The sequence below is a fragment of the Crotalus tigris genome, unplaced genomic scaffold (assembly GCF_016545835.1).
Source record: "Crotalus tigris isolate CLP2741 ecotype Arizona unplaced genomic scaffold, ASM1654583v1 scf7180000017546.9332058, whole genome shotgun sequence".
Lineage (NCBI taxonomy): Eukaryota > Metazoa > Chordata > Lepidosauria > Squamata > Viperidae > Crotalus > Crotalus tigris.
Window position 1 is genome coordinate 3,726,713 of NW_024096465.1, and position 19,846 is coordinate 3,746,558.

A 19,846-nucleotide genomic window follows, 5' to 3' on the forward strand; every position below is an offset into this window, starting at 1 on the left:
TGGATAAAATCGAGGTGAAGGAAATAGGGGGAAGGGGAAGGAAATGTTTTGATAGGTTTGCATGTTCCATTCTAAGCTTCATGGTTTAAATTAATCATAATAGGCGTTGGTGCTCAAATTCAACATAGTGTGATGCATACTGCAATTATATTTAGATTCCAGCTATAAACTGGAAATTCGTTTCTAGTTACACAGGAGGAGAATGGCTGTTATTTGCAATTAATATTTGTCTATCTCAATCTTAAAAACAGACTATCCACAAAGACATAAGAACTTAATAAATAACACTGAAAACTTACCTGATGCAGCATTCTGTTTCTATAGTGGTCAGCTGGATCGTTGGGGAAGCCCAATGGCAGGGCAGGAATGCCATAGCATCCTCCTGCTCGAGTACTCAAGGAGTTGCTGCTCGGGATCATAATGCCTTTGACCTTGTGCTAGATCTTTGGGAAGAGCCACATCAAGGCTCTGCTTTAGCCTAAATATTGGGTGTGCCTATTGATTTGAATGTCCGAGGGCAATTCGGAAATAAACCTCCATTTGGTTATCAGTGACAGACACTTGCAGGTACAGAACCTTTATTATACACATTAGAAAACTGCAACATTACATTACTTTTTGATATAGCCATTCAAATTGAGACACTTGTCATAACGTCTTACAAGGTTTGAAATTCCTTTGTAGTAGTCGTTCGGCACAAATCTGGCCTATGGGGGGAGGTGACCAAAAATATCCCAATGCAACTGCTTCAAAAGTTCTTGGGTGTGTCTAGCGGTGTGCTGGTGAGCATTATTGTGAACCAACATCACCCTGGAAGTCAGCATGCCCCCACGCTTGTTATGGATGGCTCATCTGAGTTTTCATAACGTTTCACAGTTGACTTCTGAATTGATGGTTAAACCATGCTCCATGAACTTCACTAGCAGTACTCCTTTGGAATCTTCACATTTGGTGCGATATTCCATGGCACCACTTCTGGTGTGGTGTTGGTTCACGATAATGCTCACCCGCACACCGCTAGATGCACCCAAGAACTTTTGAAGCAGTTCCATTGGAATGTTTTTGGTCACTCCCCTCCTCAGTAGCCCATTAGTAAGGAATTTCAAACCTTGTAAGACATTATGACAAGTGCCTCAATTTGAATGGCAATTATGTTGAAAAGTAATGTAATGTTGTAGTTTTCTAATGTGTATAATAAAAGTTCTATATCTGCAAGTTTCTGTCATTGATAACCAAATGGAGGTTTATTTCTGAATTGTCCTTGTATGTAATCTGTGGTCAGTTTGTACAATATAACATATTTTAAAGTAAAACTAAACTCATAGAAAGAATGATAAACTGTTTCTCAAGGACTGTATAGTAATGTTTACAAATGTATTTGTTCACTGTATAGATTTCCTGTGCTCATTAATATGCAGATGCTGTACAGTACATTTTAAAAAAAACCAATACTGAAATATTCCAGTATTTGAGGGGCTGCCACAAAGAAGAGGGGGTCATATTATTCACCAAAGCACCACAGGGCAGGACAAGAAACAATGGTTGGAAACTGATCAAAGAGAGAAGCAACTTGTAATTAAGGAGAAACTTCCTGACTGAGGACAATTAACCAGTGGAATAGCTTGGCTCTAGAAATTATGGCCCCTCCATCACTGGAGATTTTTAAAAAGAAGCTAGACAGTCACTTGTCTTTGAGATGGTATAGGTTCTCCTGCTTGAGCAGGGGGCTGGACTAGAAGGCCTCCAAGGTCCCTTCCAGCTCTATTTTATTCTTAAAATGTATAGAGTTGTGGGGTAGAGTTTTTTGATATTCACATTGTAACTTATTTTGTCTTTCTAGGTTTTATGACCTATTTGGTGGAACCATTATTTGCAGAATGGGCTCGTTTTTCAAACACCAAGCTGTCTCAAACTATGCTTGGTCACATGGGACTGAATAAAGCTAGCTGGAAAGGTATTCAGAGAGAACAATCTAGCAGCGGTGATGATACTGATCCTGCATGTGAGGAAACAGACTCTGATGTAGTACCTCAGGAACACCGACTATCCTGACCCCAGAATCTGCTTAACAAACTGCTCTTGCTTGGTATCTATAGACCAGCGTTTGAGGATAAATTCTGCCTGACTGCCAAGGTTTCAGTATAAACAATGCCAGCATTATTTATTTCCAGTTGTTTTCTTTGAGAAATTTGAAACTGGTTTTCAATTATAAGACCTGAATATAGAGCAATATGCATATGCCTCAGTTGGCTTCTGCATGGAACCTTGAATATGCAACCCTGAGAAGAATACAAGTCTGGACTGGGAAAGTTCAAGATTTGTTATGTGCCACATTATTTGTTTTTTTTAGAGGAGATTTGACGTAAGGCCTTCAAAACTGCCACATGACATGGATGATTCTATTTTCCTGGAATTTAGCAGGACTCCATTCGATCCTTGTCCATTATGTGGAAATGTGAAGTGCCCATACTTGGCTGCCTTGGGCAAGAACTGATGTTTACACACAGACTTGGAAACCGTAGATTCAAAAATAACCTTTCTGCATGGCTGTGAAGGAACCACTGATTTTTTTTTTAAATTATCAAATCTGAAACTGCAGCTCATTTTTCTCTTAGTAAGAGAAGTCTGCCGTGGGTTACAAATTTGGCTGTGCATTGAGAATTGAACATTTAATATAAAGCACAGCCACGTTTTACTCCAGAGTATGGGAATGCAATATAGCAAGCAGAAATACTTCTGAATTTTGGGAAGGGAGGTGGGATGGAGGAGAGGAAGAACTTCAAATTATGTTAAGATTCTATGGTGAAAACAATTGCATGTTGTTTTTGTTATTGTACACTTGAACTGCACATGCAACAAAAAAGGTGGAATGACTACCAGAAACAGCTCAGGGTATTGCCAGTCTGAAATAAAGTGGGATGGAAAGCATGTCCTTCATAACAAGGGTACAAAATGCCCCTTACGCTGCAGTGTGTGTGAGTGAGAGAGTGAGCGTGAGAGAGAGAGAGAGAGAGAGAGAGAGAGAGGATGAAGGAATGAATGAGTACCTGGTGGGATTGTGAAAAAAGGGGAAAATGAAAAGGAGTCAAAAGGCATTTTTTAATTTATTCTTTTTAGAATGTGATATTTTCATGAGCAGCCACGGGGGGTGGGTGGGAGGGGAGGGGAACTGATAGGTTGTTACAGCTGCCTTAAACTATGCACAAAGCTAAGTGACCAAATTTTGTTGATTGAAAAAGTGCATTGTTTACTTATTCCCTCCCTCTACTGAAATGTTACCCATTCTGGGTTTTTTTGATGTGAAAAGGAGAAATGTTTTTAAGGACAAATTTTAAGGACTAATTTTTAATCTTCAAGCATTCCTTTTTTTGTAAGTTTTAAGTACTGTAAGCACAACTGTAATCTATTTTGAGAAACTGGTGCTTTAATTTTGTTCATTTGTATTTTCCTTGTTTTTTACTGTAAAGACTGTTTTGTTCTGTTTACAATTTGCAACAGCCATTTTTGGGAGAGAGCTTCAGTGTAAAGCCATTTCTTAAAGGCTTTGCCATCCTCATGTTAATGTGCCTGTTGCTGTTAATCTTTGATTAATAATAAAAACTTTTCACATTATCTCGAGTCTAGTTTGAAAGGTGGAGAAATAGTTAAGATCACATTAATCAAATAATTTCTTTCTTAGTGACTTTGGATTCTATAAGAGCTTTTTATAGAAGCTACAAAATGTTTTGTAGATGTTTTCTTTGTGGTCCTTATGCAGCAAACATACAGCACTTAAATCAAAATGTTCTAAAGCCAAGGAAAATCTTTAGTGGGAAGCATGTCCTAGGGCCCAAATTCCTGGGTGTGGGTCCAGTTATCTCCTCAGTCTCTTTTCAACTACAGAAGCAGCGCCAGGAGCCTTTTGTCTGATAACCTCAGGTGCACTATAGGCGTTTCAAAGGTTCAAATATATGGGTAGATCCAGGTTCTAGGCTATTATTAGCCATGGAAGCTCACTACGTGATTTTTGGGACAATCACTCTTCATCAGCCCAAACTTCCTCAGAGGATTGTTGTTACGGGAAACTAAGAAGTCTTGTATTGCAATAAGCTATAAGCTGATACCTATTAAAAAGCTACCAGTGGTTTGTCTTGAGAGGGTTTTTTTTTCATTTTTCTTTCTCTTTTGATTTTCTAATCACAAATTAATTTCTGTATTATCTTTGTAGTTATGGACTTTGATTAGAAGGGGAGGCCAGAGTACCTATTTGGCAATTCTATGGCCTTTTCTTGGGGAACATAACATAATGCAGAGAAATAACCTTTTTTACATATATTAATGTGGAGGCAAAATCTTATCCACTGATGGGTGTTCCTTGTCTCTCATATGCCTTAGAACAGTGGTTCTCAACCTTTTTAATGCCGCGACCCCCAACCGGTCGTAAGTCGAGGACTACTCAACCGGTCGTAAGTCGAGGACTACTCAACTGGTGCAGCAGTTTCCAGTTTAAAGCAAACCTGATTCAGGACTTAACAGATACAGTTGTATCTTTAAATTGAACCAATCGTTTTAGTGCAGGGGCGTCAAACTGCCGTCCTGCTGGCTGGTTGCATTGCATTGTGCAGTGGTCACACCCTCCGCAGGTCAGCAATGCAAAAAAAATCGTGATACGTCACATGTCATGTGACACGGCGAGTTTGACACCTGTATTTTTAATGCATACATTTTGTTCATTTTATTTGATTTAGATGTTCTTAGGCCCCGTTGTGCAGTATTCTTTGTTCAAGCATCAAAAAATGACCAGACTAATGTAATATATATTATACTATTTTTTTTTATTTTGAACAGTGGTGGAACAGTTTAAAAATACTGATGTAACTATACAATAATAAACATTAAAATACCTGGGAGCAATTTAACATGATCAATTTAAAAACATTTTCATATTTGAACAAATTTCAAAGTGAAAGCTTTTAAGCATTTCATGATATTTACGTTAAATTTGCTCTTAATACTTATGCAGATAAACCACTTTTCCATGTCACACCAAATTATTCAGCAATTCGGCAAATACTACCCAAGATGACAAAATACTCTGTTCAAGAAGTAAAATGTTTTACTCAACAGGAAAGCTGGCCTTCAATTATTTTTTCCAATCTCAAATTATTTTCTGACCTATTTGACAGTTTATTGTCTGCAATTCAGTTCAACAGGAATTGGTGAGTAAGCAGGATTGAAGGTCTATGAAGGAGGCAACAATGTTAATTAGATATTAAGTTTCATTAATAACTGTTGATATGCTCATATGTGCATTGTCACTAGAATGAAGTTGCAATTATAGTGTTACATTCTATGTAAAAACATGATCAAGCTTTGGCTAGTTTCTTCCAGCATTTGCTTTAAATTAGCCAATTCTGCTAATAATAAAATACTTAAGCGTTGTCACCTTCACCCTATAGAAAGAAAAGTGACTCCAGTGAAGTCTGTACTTCAAGTTCAAAATGAGATGTCAGTACAGGCTAAATGTGTCCTACTATTATATTTCAGATATTACATCAAAGCTATAATTTAAACTATAATTGCATTCACATAAGTTTAAGAGTGACATTTATAACTTAGTGTTAGCCCAACACAGCTTGTACATAAATACTAAAACCTGTGCTAGAACATGGTAGATTTTTCGTTTTTAAACTTGTTCATGGAAGCAAGACACGCTACTCAGTAATGTAAAATTATAAATATAATTCTCAAAACAGTTAAGATGGACCTTTTATACTGAAGCATGGTTTTTCTACTTAACTATTTTCAATTAGATTCTTCATCTTTCCTGTAGGCTTCAGCAGGTGTGGCCCAAACTGAAAAGAAAAAGAATGTATAAACTAAAAAAAAAAAATCATGTATTTTCCTCCTTGCAATATGTTTGTATACAATAAGTGGGAATTTTTATTGACCAACAGTTCATGCCTACTTCTAAAACACCTTTTAGATCAGTAGCTGGGGAATTCTATGATTTTAGGTCCACGGTTCTTAAGAGTTGCCAAGTTTGAAATACATTGCTTTAGAATCTATTAGTGGGAATACTAAATCCACCAGAATGAAAGGAAGCAAATGTTCCCTGGCATGTTGCTCCTTTAACTCAAGAAAACCAATCATAAATACTGGAACTGATAATAAGCCAAGTTAAAAAAGTATGGGTGGACATTAGTTTGCCAATCTCTGGAGATTAGGCATTCTCCTGGAGATCTCTAGTCCTGAATTTATGTAAACTCCAATGTAGCTTGGCTTAGCCTAAAATGTGAACCTTGGTTGCTTGTAAACTGACTTACTCCTGATGTTAGTACAACCAGATTCTATGACTTGTTCAACACACCATGGCTCAGTACAGCGGACAAACTTGGGACCAAACACTTACCATCTTTGTTTCAGAAGCTGAATTCTGTTTATCACTTTCACTTGAACTGTCACTACGGTATCGATATGCAAATTTCTTTTTAAGAGCCTCAGCTATTATTGCAGCAGGATCTGTTGGGTCAGCAGTTTTCCTTATTGTGCTTTCCTCCGGCCTTCAAAAGAATAAGGTAAGGCTTTTATGACACGGTGACTTCAAATGTGGCAAATATATGCGCCGTTTTCACCAATGTTTTGCCTATCTTTTTTTTGCTTTGACACTTCAAGTGCCAGAAAAACAAGAAAGAAGTAATCAGAATACCTATTTATATTCAGGTCTACCAGGTAAAACAGCTGGGCATAGAAAATATATAGTAAAGTACTATCATCCTCTTTCTCTTTAGTTTTAAAAGTTGATACAGACATTCATTTAATGACTGTCTTGAAAAAATAACTTTATGACCTGTCCTTGTACTTAAATTGCTGTCCCTGCAATCCCATGAGCGAGATTAGAGTACTTTGCAACTGGCAGGCGTTTACAACCTTTGCAGCGTCCTGTGGTCATGTGAACAGCTGCCTTCTGAAGCTACTTCACTGAGAAGTCATCAGTAAAACTGCAATTTGGGCCATCTGATGTCTTTCTTAACAATTCTAGTGACTTGATTAACCAACCCAGGAAAATCAACAATATAAATTTGTCAGTCATGATATCTTGTCAACTATCACTTAGCAATGTGGTTACGGGTCCCAATTCTGTTTGTTAAGAGGGTCTATTTGTACTCATTAAAATGACAAGCTTCTGTTTGAAAACCAAATGATGAACTTGATGCACATTCACTTGTGGGAGGTTACTTAATTATCTGAATCAAGCAAATAAATGATTATCTCATCTCCATCTCTGCATAGCAATAATCAAAATATTGCACTTCTTCCCTGCAACCCTATCTCTAATAAGTAAAGGGAAAAACATACCTTTGCACTGAGCGCAGCTTTACATTGTTCATGTCTTTCAGGATATCTAGCATATTTGGCATTTCAAGCTTCTTTGGATCACTATCTATCAGAGCCTTGCCAGAATTTATTCTTTTTCCTTTGCGCTCTTTAATAAGGTCAATGGCAGAAACATTGTGCTGAAGTGATGGTGGTGGAGGCAGGGGTGGTGGTGGTGGTGGCGGCGGCGGTAGGACAGAAAGGGAGGCAGAAGAACTTATTCCAGCTGTAAGAAAAATGTACATTTAAACATGTTGCAAATATTTTTAATAATTTTTTTTAAGAAATGTATCCATTATTGTGTTTACCAAATAGAATCAGCATTAAACTGGATTGTTATCATGTACCACTATTATATTCCCTCTCTGTTCTTGACAATTTCCATTCTAACACAAAATATAATGAAAAGGGTGAAGCTTTTTTTAAGGGAATACATAGCTTGGCTGTAAATACTGACCCCAGTATTGAAGCAGCTTTCTAGTGTGTGACATTTATTACATTTCTATAAAATGTAACAAAAAAAAATGACTCTCGTTTACAGATAAACATAGTTTACTGTGTTTTCTATCCCTGTTTGCTGCCTAGGTTATAGGGGCTAAGATTGGTAGCTGTATGAATGTTAACTAAATATAAAAACAACATTAAAAACACAAACATCATAAAGCAATAAAGAAAATGATAACTATTCAGGAACAGTTCTATTTTTAAAAGTTACTAAAGGCCAATGAGGGTGCCAGCCTAATTTCAAAAGCGAAAACCGAAAACCAATGCCCCTAAGTTCTGGTCCCTTTTACTTCCTACGCATGGTAGACCATTAAAATATACTGGGAGAATTTCATCATGAACAGGTTGATCAAATCACTTCTTTATTGGAAAAGGTGGTTCTTTAAGAATCTTGCTGCCAAAGCATATGTAGTTTTATAGGTTAAAAAAACCCCAGCACTTTAAACTTACTCCTATCCAATCGGCAATTATAGAAGGAAACAGTGTTTGTATACTATTTCTCATGAAAATACATTACATTGTTGGGTAAAAGGAAAATTGGAAATGCGGGCAAAAAACTAATCATCATATGTGTGTCAACTGAACCTTTCATAAAATTGTTTTTAGATACTATATAAGAACAATCACAAGTAAGTCTCATTTTAAGAACTTCCAGTCAAAATCTTTACTATTGCCAAAAGTTTGTAATACAAATCCCAAGATCATCTTGACTCAGATTTCTACAAGAGTTCAATGTAACTTTGCCCAACCTATTACTACTATTACTACTATTACTCTATCTAGTGCACCAGATTACACTTTTCATCACAGTAAAGTATGCTGGCTTAGAATCATGGGTGCTATCATCTACCACAAAGGGAAAACAATAGGTTGTGGAAAGCAGGTTCAAGATCATATGTGCAGATGAGTAATAATACAGAAATATTCCATTCCAGATCTTTCATGTCAAGATAAAGACTATAGCAACTAATTTTCTAAATGTCATAATTTATACACCAAGAATATTTGCACCTGAATTTATAGTATTTTTTTGTCTACAGGCATAACACTTAAAACTTACTGAGAAAATGACAACAATACCTGCTGCTAAATTTTGTTCTTGTAGGCTTACAATTTTGGCTATTTGTGCTCTTAAATTAGCAAGCTCATTTTCTAATGCATTTATTTTCTGCAATGCTTCATTGTTTGTAGCTACTGCAGTTTTGGAGTTTTCCATTTCTTGTGATTTCCTGGGCAACAATTCTTCAGTACTTGAGTCTCTTCCTGAGCAGCCTTCATCTTTAAGGAATGGTTGGGATTTTGACCAGCCTTCTGATCTATAATCAAAAAAAATAGTTTGTTTTTTTCACCATGTAGCATAAACCTTTGATTGAAGGTAGCTAAGTTAAAGTTCTGTCTCTTAAATCAAATATCTTATTCTCTCCAAATGTAGAATGCTGTCTTTGCCATGTTTGTATTTAAGCTAAAACAATGTTTAGAAGTTCCTCTAAACATTAAACTATATTCTGTTCTGTTGTAAAGGTGAAGGTAAAGCGTTCATTTATGTTCCTTGGCCTTCAGCACAGATAAGTTAGAAATCTGATAACATTTAGAAAAATATCAATTGTATTTTAATAATAAAATGCTTTCAAGAAGAGATGGTTTAGATATTAAACACAACCACTGTTTTTCAATTACTATGTCTGCAAACAGTGCAGAAAAATTCATCTATACCAGTGGTGGCGACCCTGTGGCACTGGTGCCAAAGGTGGCACTCGGAGCCCTCTGTGGGCACATGTGCTGTTGCCCCAGCCTTGCCTCCCCCCGCAACCCCCTCACCAGCCCCCCTGGAGGAGAGTTGCCAAGTGTGGCCCACACGGAGCAGTGCAGGACATAGCAGCCAGGCAGCGTAGACAAGACTCTGCCCTCATGCTCCATCGCGCACAGTTGATGCTGCAGGGCGCGGAGAGAGGGCGTGGCCACCATGGCGCTGCTGGGCTGCCTGGGCAATCTGTGGCAGGCCCTGGAGGCAGTGAGTGGCCCTGCGGGCAGGCGGGGTGGGGGCAGGGCAGGGGGTGGAGCAGGGTCGAGGCCAGTTTTTGGGCACTCGGTCTCTAAAAGGTTCGCCATTACTGATCTACACAGATATCATTAGTCTAATAACATTTTAACAGCTTTTAACAGTCAAGGACTACCTCTAATCTATTTCTTTTTCTTTTCTTAGAGTTGCACTTGTGTTCTCATAACTCATTCTGACTAAAATAATATTGAACATCTATTTGTGTCTACTACCCAGATATTTTGGTACTGAAATAGGAACATACTACAAAAATATATGCTTATATAAGCATAAAGTTATTGTATAAACACAAAGGCTAGATAATAAAACTTATTTATTATGTTTTTAAAAGAATTAAAGATTAAGATTTTCTTCCTTAATCAATAATATTGGCCAGTTTTCATGTTATCAGAAAACTTGATTTTCAAACTGTAACTCTCATAGAAATTAGTTAATGGCCTTGGTCAACAGGTTATCTACCAAAGCTTAAAGAACCAATAATAGAGGATAAGCTTTGAGAAACATACCGGAACCGTGTAAAAACTTTGTCTCTTTCATCATCTTCTTCAGCAACCCACCCTACATCTACAAGGGAGACTATTGCATCTTCTTTTAGTTGGTTAGATTGAGTGTTTTCTGCAGGCTGAGATGTAAGCTAGATTGATTGGATAATGTTACATATTAGAGCAGTTGCCTGGGCCTGGATCAGTATAACATCACTATAAAGGTAACATGAAGTTAAAATACATAGTGAGAATATGAATAAGATAAATTTATTTATTTATTTATTTATTTATTTATTTATGAGACTTATATACCGCTTTAAGTGCAAGCACTCTCTAAGCGGTGTACACCAGTAAGCAATGCATATATATATTTACATTGCCCCCAACAATCTGGGTCCTCATTTTACCTACCCCGGAAGGATGGAAGGCTGAGTCAACCTTGAGCCGGTGAGATTTGAACCGCTGACCTCCTGAACACAGTCAGCTAGGCAGAACAAGTTAATACAAGAGTTAAAACACTAGTGGTTTTTTTCCATTTGGGCAAGGTTTCAAATTTAGTAGTATGATCCAATCTAAGAAATCTAAGGAATGTCCCACAGCATTATTCCCATTGTTGTTTCCTAATGATATGACATACAAATTGGGTATTACATAGCAAATATCTAGCTGCAGGTTAGGAAATTTACATATACTAATAAAGTTACATAGGTGAATAATCTGATTAATTTCAAGCTATTTCTCATTACATAATATTTGGATGAGAAATGGAAAGCAAAAATTCATTTCAGAGAAAGAAAATCCAAATCCTTATTAATGTGTTAGTAGACGTTAGTTTAATGTATCTGTTTCCAGATTTGCCAGCCCACGTAAGGAGGCATCAAAAGTACTTAAAGGGTAAGAACTACTTTCTAGAAATGGCTGAAGTTAAAATTCTCAATACTGTAAGGTTATCTTTATTGAAAATCAAGCCTATGTTTGTTATTCTACAATGTTCAATGAGAATGTTATCACTGTGACTACTCTGGCTAATGTTGGATCATTGTGACATAATTTCCAAAAAGGAAGAAAAGCATACAACCATGTCTTTTAATAGTTTAACACTTTATTCAGAGATTATTTCATGGTCGTGTGAAACTAGAACTTTTATATATGCAAGTATTTTAAGTGGGTTAGAATTTCTTGCTTGTTTATTATTTTAGACTTCACATGCTTTTTTGGGAGATGTGCCATAGGACAAACTCAAATTTGCCTTTTGTCAGACCTTAAACTAAATAGGCAACTAAACCAAAGCTTTGTGAAAAGATTAAACCTGAGGCACCAAAGTAAGTATCTCAATTTCCCATCCACATTTAAAATATCTGACTAACTATACTAATTAAGTCACATATGCCCTATTAAAGTAGTAATCCTAAGTATGTTTGTCTTGAAGAAAAGTTTAATTTTTCAGCAATATTTTGCTGTTAGGCTTCCAGAAACAACAAAACAACTGTCACTGCCATTAAAGATATTTAGCTCATTCTCTATGCACAAGAAAATAAGGAATACAGAAATTAAGATCTTAACAATCAGATTTACATGTAAGTAAATACCAACAGTTAAAGTGAACTTTAGTGAAAAAAGAAAAGACTGACTTACAGTAGGCTCAGTGCACGATCCTGCGATATAATAGCTAGAGAGCAAGAAAGGAAGACAGAGGAAAGAGAGAATGCTATAGAAAAGTTTCAAGAAAGCAGGAAGACAGCTGTGATATTATTAGGTTTATTTTTTTAAAAAAACAGCAGAGTTTATTCTGCCACCATTCAGAAAACTATAGTACTTTTCAGCAAGGGTCAGGGACAGAGAACTTTTTTAGTCTAATAACTATTTTAAACATCAAGCATGTGACAACTCAAGAACACACTTATATTTTCCTATTCTCTTGGGCTTGGTTTTAAACTGAATTTATGCCCACTAAACTCTCTTTCCTATCCCTGCATTAGAGCTTTGTAAACAACTGAATCTGCCTTTTGCTGCTGCCGCTGTGTACATTATATTGAGCCTTCAGATAGTTAAAGCATGTAAAATAACAGAGTGAGGTCTCTTAACATTGGCATTTCTCTTTGGTGAATGTTCCAGAGAAAAGTATTGATTAAGATAGAAGACATTATTTCTTATTCTTTTATTCCATAAGCAATATTTTTGAATCAATTTCTGCCCAGGATTTATCAAAAATATTCGGAAGTCACTGACAGCTTACACCAGTAATATCGTAAAATAAATGTATCTACAGATAAATAATAAGGGAAGAAATATTTTTTATTCTAGAAAAAAAGGACATGATGATATTCACATATGATACAAAATGTTTCTAAGCTGCTGAATTTGTTATGTGTAAATATGATTTTATCCTTGAATGCCTTTTCCACTCAAGAACTGTTAAAAGTCACAAGTTCTATAAAATTCAATGTTATTGACATTTGAGTGCAATAGAAATAAATAAATCATGACCAATTTTCCTAAAAATATGTTCTCCCTTCAACTTTCAAATATATCCGTTAGTTTTACTATAAATCACAACTACTGAAAAGTCTTTCAGAACTCATTACTTAGTACTGAAAAGGAAGTTCTATTTAAAATATATGGCATTGTCATCAGAAAATCTAAAATTAAAAATATGTTGAATTTGACCTTTGTCTGATCAATGATATTCAGTTTGCTATTTTCAATATAATTACAAAATTCTTTTACAAAATTCTTATTTTGAAGGGACTATTTTTTTAAATCAGAAAATACTACCATTTTTTCACCTACTTTTAAATATGTTGACATTGAGTTTCATTAGATATTTGAATTATTTTCTACTCTCACAAATGAAGACTTCAGGATCAATACATCCAATTTATAAACCCATATCATTTTCATTTAATTAATTTTTAACCTTTAAAATTAATGTAACTACTTTTTTGCTTAAGGAAATAATTTAATTTGGGGATATCCCTATTTTTGTTTCCAAACTGACAGAAAGTAATTTATATCCCCAGATACCACAGACCCAGATGTTTAGGTCTTAGCAGTTTTGCAAATCAAAGCAAATTAGTAAACATCTTACCTGAAATTGAACCCTTGGGCATTGTATCAGAGAAAGGTTGGAGCCAATTTTTCTTACAATACTTCTGCTTGGACCATAAGATTTATTTGACCAAAGCAGCTGAAAGTAAAAAAAAAAAAAAAAAAAAAAAAAAAAAAAAAAAAAAAAAAAAAAAAGCCTGTGTCAATGTTGCTTTACTTTGAAGTTTTACTTATAATTAAATAAATCCAGGAAAACTATTTTTGTATAAACAAGTATAAAATTGCATTGTAAACCTGTATATTCAGAAAACAGATTTACAACTTAAGATTTATTTTATTGTACAGTGCCCAGAGTCATGCAAGTGCATGGGCAGCAATATAAATTGGATAAAATGGCACAATACTCAGTCCAACAAAATTTGAATGGGCTCACAATATCTCTCTTAACCAACATTATTTTTATTATGTTTTATAATGTAATGAACTACTGAAATGAGCTATTCCAAAGAACTTTATGTATATTTATATTTCACAAATTCAGTTATATTTAAATATTACACTGTATGTTTATGTCCTTTTTATGTAATTGGCATTTATGCATGTCATTCCCTATACATTATTCAGACTTTCAGTTTTTGCAGATATGTCACTGTAATGATATACTTACTGATTCCATAGCTAACCCAGCTTGCATAAATATCACTCTAAATAGATGCTTAATCCAGCAGATCATCTAGAATAAGATAAAGCCTTCAGTAATGTGTAAGTTGACAACCTCAGCTTGCTAGAAGGTAGAAGCTCCATAGTCATCCTGGAGAGAAAAAAAATATTTAAGCAGAATATGCAACTGCTTCAATGTGAGAATTCATCTCAAAATAAATATAACAACAGCTAGAGCTCTAGGATTTTTCACCAAAAGTATGTAAGTGGTAATTTTAATTATATACCACCTTTAATTAAATACTACAAAGTTGTATTCTAATATTCAAAGGATGAAAAAAGGTTAGAAGGAAAACAACAAAAACAGAAGCAAGAACCAATTGTATAAAAAAGCATACATTTAAAGTTATACAGGGTATACCCATAGACCAATCACAATATATTTTATTATTTTTTTCAGATAAAATGTTATCGTATTTACCATAGGAATGTTCAAAGATCACATTTCAAATGAGTATGAAAATGGTAACCAATTCAATTATTTAATGTAATTTATATAATAAATTGTCTGTAGGGCCTGAGTTTTGGTACCAGCAACTGAAGCAATTATAAAGACCAACAATAAATGCCATATGATGCCTGAGAATGATTTTAACAAATATAATTTTGAAAGCATACTGCATTAAAACATTTAGTATACTTTGGGCAAATTATAATATAAAAACGTCTGTATGGTCAGTGTGGCAGTACCTAGCACCATGAAATATCTATCTATCCCAGGTCCTTGGAAACGATTCAATAGGTGGATAAAAATACCAAATCCAGACTAAACATCTGCCAGACTGTGCAACCAATAATATATATAGTTTTGAATAAGAAAAATTTAGTCAAGTGACCATAGTTATGATTATTTTGTAAAGTAATCAAATTTCTGAGCTTTGTAAAAGAAAAATGCAATTGAAGAAAAGGAAATGAAATTCAAGCAAAACTGCAAAACTGCTACCACAAAATATTGCATTCTTATTATAAAGTTGTTTTAATTGATGGTTAGTTTCTTTTAGCAGAGGAAAATAGATTCATTTGGAAAGGCATTTTCTAGTTTTAGGCTTTATTATTTATAGCAGGTTTTAAAAGCTAACTTGTGGCTGTTCAGTTGTCAGTTTCTCACCTGGGAATAGCAGTTCACTTCATGACATATATTTCACAGTTGACATTTTAACAATATTCCTTTAACCTGAAATAAAAATATAGTATTTGTTCTTAAAAATGAGTATTGACATTAGCTAGATTTATCTTTGCTCCTGGAGCTCAAAGCACTTTACATAGCACTTTCTCTTCTAACTTCTTTCTCATAACAGAAAGTCTGTAATGGAGAATGACTAATCCCTAATCATAATCCAATAAGCATCCATAGCTGAGGACTTTCTATAATACTTCAACATGTTAACTTTAATACTCATGTTGGCTCGTCTAAAAGCTAATAATTAGAAGCTCCTAGCTGATCCAGACAAAAAAGAACAGGTTATCCCATTCCCAAAATTAAATGTAGCAACATAGTAAATTTTGTAGTTGTGGTTGTAAGTTGAGGACTACCTTGTACACATTTGCAATTCGCCATTAATATGAGTATTTATAGCACAATCTGTCACAAAACACCCCATTTGCCCACATAATCTCTTAGAGCTTCTTTTAGATTTATACATTCTAACATTAAAACAAAAACTTACATTGCTTTTGCTAAAATGTATTATTTTGTATAATTATTTTGTAACAAATTGAACCAAGCTATTTGTTGTTACAACAAATTGTAGCAAATTGAACTACTCCTACATAGAGAATAAAATAAACAAATGTGATTTGTTCAGTAATGTTTAACACTGACAAGATCAAGGGCAATCAGTGTAGCTATTCTGCTTTGGCTGCTACATTATTTTTTTATTTCTAATTTTTACTCTGCATGTGTGAGTTTGTTTGTGTGTGTTCTGGGACTCTAGATATAAAATCAAATTAAACCAGACAATCAAATAGAGTTTTTTTGTGCTAAGGACATAACATTTAGAGTAGATATTATTTGGTTTTTTGATAGGAGATCCAGATGTGTGAAAGCCTGTTTACACGTATAGGATCAAATGAATTAGTAAAATGTTGACCTATCAAATTCATTAATAATAAATTAATAATGCATCCTAAATTTTAAGACATTTTTCCATTTAGCTCCTATATTTAGAGTTCAATATTTTGAACTTTAAGGAGGCTATTAGAATGCTTTTTTTCATAGGACCTTTATGAAGTCAGAAAAATATTCTCTGTCAATTTATACTAAAGTTGTACTGACTGGTGACTGTGTGTCAACTACTTGATGTCAACTCTAAACAAATAATATTTTCTTCACAATGGCCTTTCTCTAACCTAGTTTTTCAAGTTTTCCAATGGTGTACTCATCACTAATGTAATTGCATCCATTAGGAATTGTTTATATTTACTATGTTCTATTGTAAAATGAATTTATTTTGGTTTATATTGTATATAATTTTTATTAACTTATACCAAGCTTAGTTATACATACTTAATGAACCTATTATTAGCACAAGGTACTTTACAAATTGCTAACAAAATGTCTAATATAGCCTTCACACCTTTTTGTCATCTCTATATACTATGAGTGCATGATCATTCCTTGCTAACTTTCTATTTGTCTTTGAAGTTAATTAATTGTGGCAGAATCAAATAAATGAGTGAGCCAGAGCTTATAATAATTAACTATACAAAATTACTGGTTTTGCACACATGGTTGCTACATGTTGCAACTCTATAATTTTAATTTATGGGAGAACATATTTGTTCCCACAACAAATACAATTATATCTATGAAGAGCAAGTATCAGTACTGTAACATAAAAAGCTGTATTCTGCCAAGTCAGATTATTTTCTGTCTAGCTCAGTTCAGCTGTAAATTCAGATTCAGAATAGTTTTGTGTGATCTCAGTTATTTCATATCATTTCCTATTGAATCCATTAACTGCAAAAACCAAATATTGTGATTACAGAGATTGCAGGAAGTCCTTGTTTAGTGACTGCCTTATTTACTAAGTATTCATAGTTACCATGGTGAAAAAGTAACTCTGTGACCAATCATATTTATAACATTTCAGGTCTGTAAAGCAAAGGAAAGCTGAAGTAAGATCATAAGCAGAGTCAGTTTTACTTAGCGACTTCACTTAACGACTAAATTGGCGGTCCCAATTGTCACTAAATGAGATTTACATATCATGATTCTATTTCTCACAATATTGTTGGATGCAACAACACAATTTTGCAAACATATTTTAATGTTATTTTCAAAATATACTTCAATATATTAACCACAATGTTCTGAAGCATTTTGACTATGGATGTCAGATCATAAACACATTTTCTAACAATAAAAGTAATATAACAGACATAGCTAATGTCAGAGATGAGAAAATTTTTAGTTTTTGTGGGAGAAAAGGAAGCAAAGACTGCAGTGGGTGATGAGTTAAAGTAGTGGGTAAGTGATATGTTAACTACATAGGAAGGATTTTTAGATCTTTTTGAAGGAGAGAATCTCTTTGACTCTTCAGGAATCCTATTATAGATCACAGATGTTGTGTACCCCACTTTGAATTTTCGATTAAGTGTTAGAGGCAAAGTCTAGATGGGCTTACTATTTATTTTGAACCAGATAGATCTTAAGCCTATCGCTCACAAGACAGCACCGTCTTTTCTACATTACTCGATTATTATTTTTTGGGTGTCCAAAGTAACAAACAAGGAAGAGGAGGAAAATCCGGCACTATTAGAAGCAACAGACGTAGCCAGGCAAATTCTGTTTAGATGCAGGAGTAACTTTAAGAGTAACTGCCTTTTCCGGAGCACCCGAAAAGAGAAGGGAGAAGACAATCAAAAGAATGAATGTTAACCAGATGAAATTTCTAAGATTAGCCACGGGGCCTCGGAGGAAAAAAAAAACCTTTACGACTCGAGGATCTTAGAAAGGGCGCATAAGCAGTAATTTGAGAACCATCAGGTTTAGGCCTATGTCAAAAATCAGATCCTCCCGGAGACATAACGACACATAAGGTCCTCCTGCGCGCATTCTTCCGCCCCTGCCGAACACGCTCCCACCCGGGTCTGCCCCTTGACGGGCGGGGAAGAGGGGGGCGCGCAGGGCAAGAACCAGGAATTGCCGCCTACACTGCGGAAGAGCCAAAGCAGTTGTGGCTGGGAAGGCACGACTCTTTTCCAGCCCCACGACTGGGGAAAACAAAAAGCGGCGCCCGGCAATCTCGAACGAGACCGTCGGCGGTTAACAGCTCGTGTCCTTGACTCACGACCGGCAGATTCTCTCTCGGCCCCGACCTGACCGGACGCCGTTCGTCCCACACCCGAAACTTCGCGACAGGGTTGATCTGTGACAACAAATCGAGGCCGATGGAAGGAACTCACCTGCTTGTCTGACCGGTACAGTATTATTTCCTCGCTCGGACTCTCCCGGAGCCGCGGAGTCCCCACCGGCCAGCAATCCCTCGACTCTCTTCGTCCGTCTCCTGCAGCAACCAATCCTGCGGAGCGCCGGCAGTAGGCCTGGCCAATCGCTGTCCGCCGGTTAGGGAGGCGAGGCTTAGTCTTGCAACCCGGCCAGATGACGGGATGTATCATCGACGATATCATCATCGAGACAGGATAAAAGCCCGTGGACTCTATGATCTCTGGAGTGACATCCGCTCTAAAGGCTTCCTTTCTCATCTCGATGGTTTCAGAAAGTTCAAACCCCGCCTAATGTTTTGGATAAGTATTTGCGACAAAAGCTTGGAAAGTTCTGCTCTTTAGTATCAAAGGATAGCAGCGCCATCTCGTGCTGTCTTGCTGTAACAAATACCTAAGTTTGCGTAAAGGGGGTACTTTGCTTTGTCCTGTAGTGCGATATATTTTGGCACTAGTTCTTAATTGATTGACATGCCATCACATTATTATCAACTCTTAGCAGCCACAAGTTTTCTCCATGATGATCTGTCCCTAAGTTGGTCCTTTGGGTCTTCCAACGGTACCTCATCGCCACTCTAACAGAGTCCATCTATCTTACTGCTGTCCTCTCAAATATTAGTGGAGAACCCTTTAAAAAAAGAGCACACATTCAACATATTTAAATCCAAATACCTTTATTTTGCAAGTCTAGTTGTTTGTTGTACTACACAAAACAGAATAAAACCAACTTATCGAAACTTAAAAGTCTTAGTATTATCCAGGATTGCAAAATTACAGCCCTCCAAATTCATTACTGTAATTCCTGACTATTAGGTTCATTGAGTCTGATGAAAACTGTACTTCAACCTGTAGCAAACCAAAAGATAACTATTAGAACATTGAACTACAGATGTGATAAACACCCTCAACTCCAAACAGCATACCAACAAGTTAAGGATAAAATAAAAAATACTGCAAAGAATACTGTAGTTGTTTATATACAGCTTAAAATACTGATTTTCAAAAAGGACTGTTCCCAGTTAGATGTGTGCGGGACTGAAGCTTTAACCACATCCATGCCTTTCCTGAAGACCAAATGAATTTGTCTACTTTACAGGTATAGTTACACCTACACACTTATATATTCTTATTATCTATGATAGCAAACAAATTAACAGATTATTTGGCTAAAACAGTTAGGAGCCACTAAACTCGGGGGGAAATGTCTTTCCCCTTGCCTTCGAATAAG

At 35.6% G+C, this 19,846-nt stretch overlaps 2 protein-coding genes across 3 annotated transcripts in view; one reads left to right on the forward strand and one right to left on the reverse strand.

Moving 5' to 3' along the window:
• The window catches only part of PDE7A (phosphodiesterase 7A), a 47,160-nt gene extending 44,017 nt beyond the window's left edge, over positions 1-3,143 (forward strand). For both annotated transcript variants that reach the window (XM_039335463.1, XM_039335472.1), the window contains one exon: positions 1,841-3,143. In XM_039335463.1, coding sequence (XP_039191397.1) covers positions 1,841-2,052 — 212 coding nt within the window. In that variant the 3' untranslated portion in view covers positions 2,053-3,143. The remainder of the gene's footprint in view (positions 1-1,840) is intronic.
• Positions 3,144-4,817: 1,674 nt separating this feature from the next.
• MTFR1 (mitochondrial fission regulator 1) lies at positions 4,818-18,781 on the reverse strand. Its single transcript, XM_039335486.1, has 10 exons — positions 18,580-18,781; positions 15,281-15,346; positions 14,120-14,263; positions 13,493-13,591; positions 10,426-10,553; positions 8,941-9,176; positions 7,339-7,582; positions 6,392-6,542; positions 5,779-5,834; positions 4,818-5,220 (listed from the first exon to the last, which is right to left on the reverse strand). The coding sequence occupies exons 3-10, from the start codon at positions 14,183-14,185 to the stop codon at positions 5,181-5,183; spliced, it is 1,020 nt and encodes a 339-aa protein (XP_039191420.1). The 5' UTR covers positions 14,186-14,263; positions 15,281-15,346; positions 18,580-18,781; the 3' UTR covers positions 4,818-5,180.
• Positions 18,782-19,846: the final 1,065 nt, after the last annotated feature.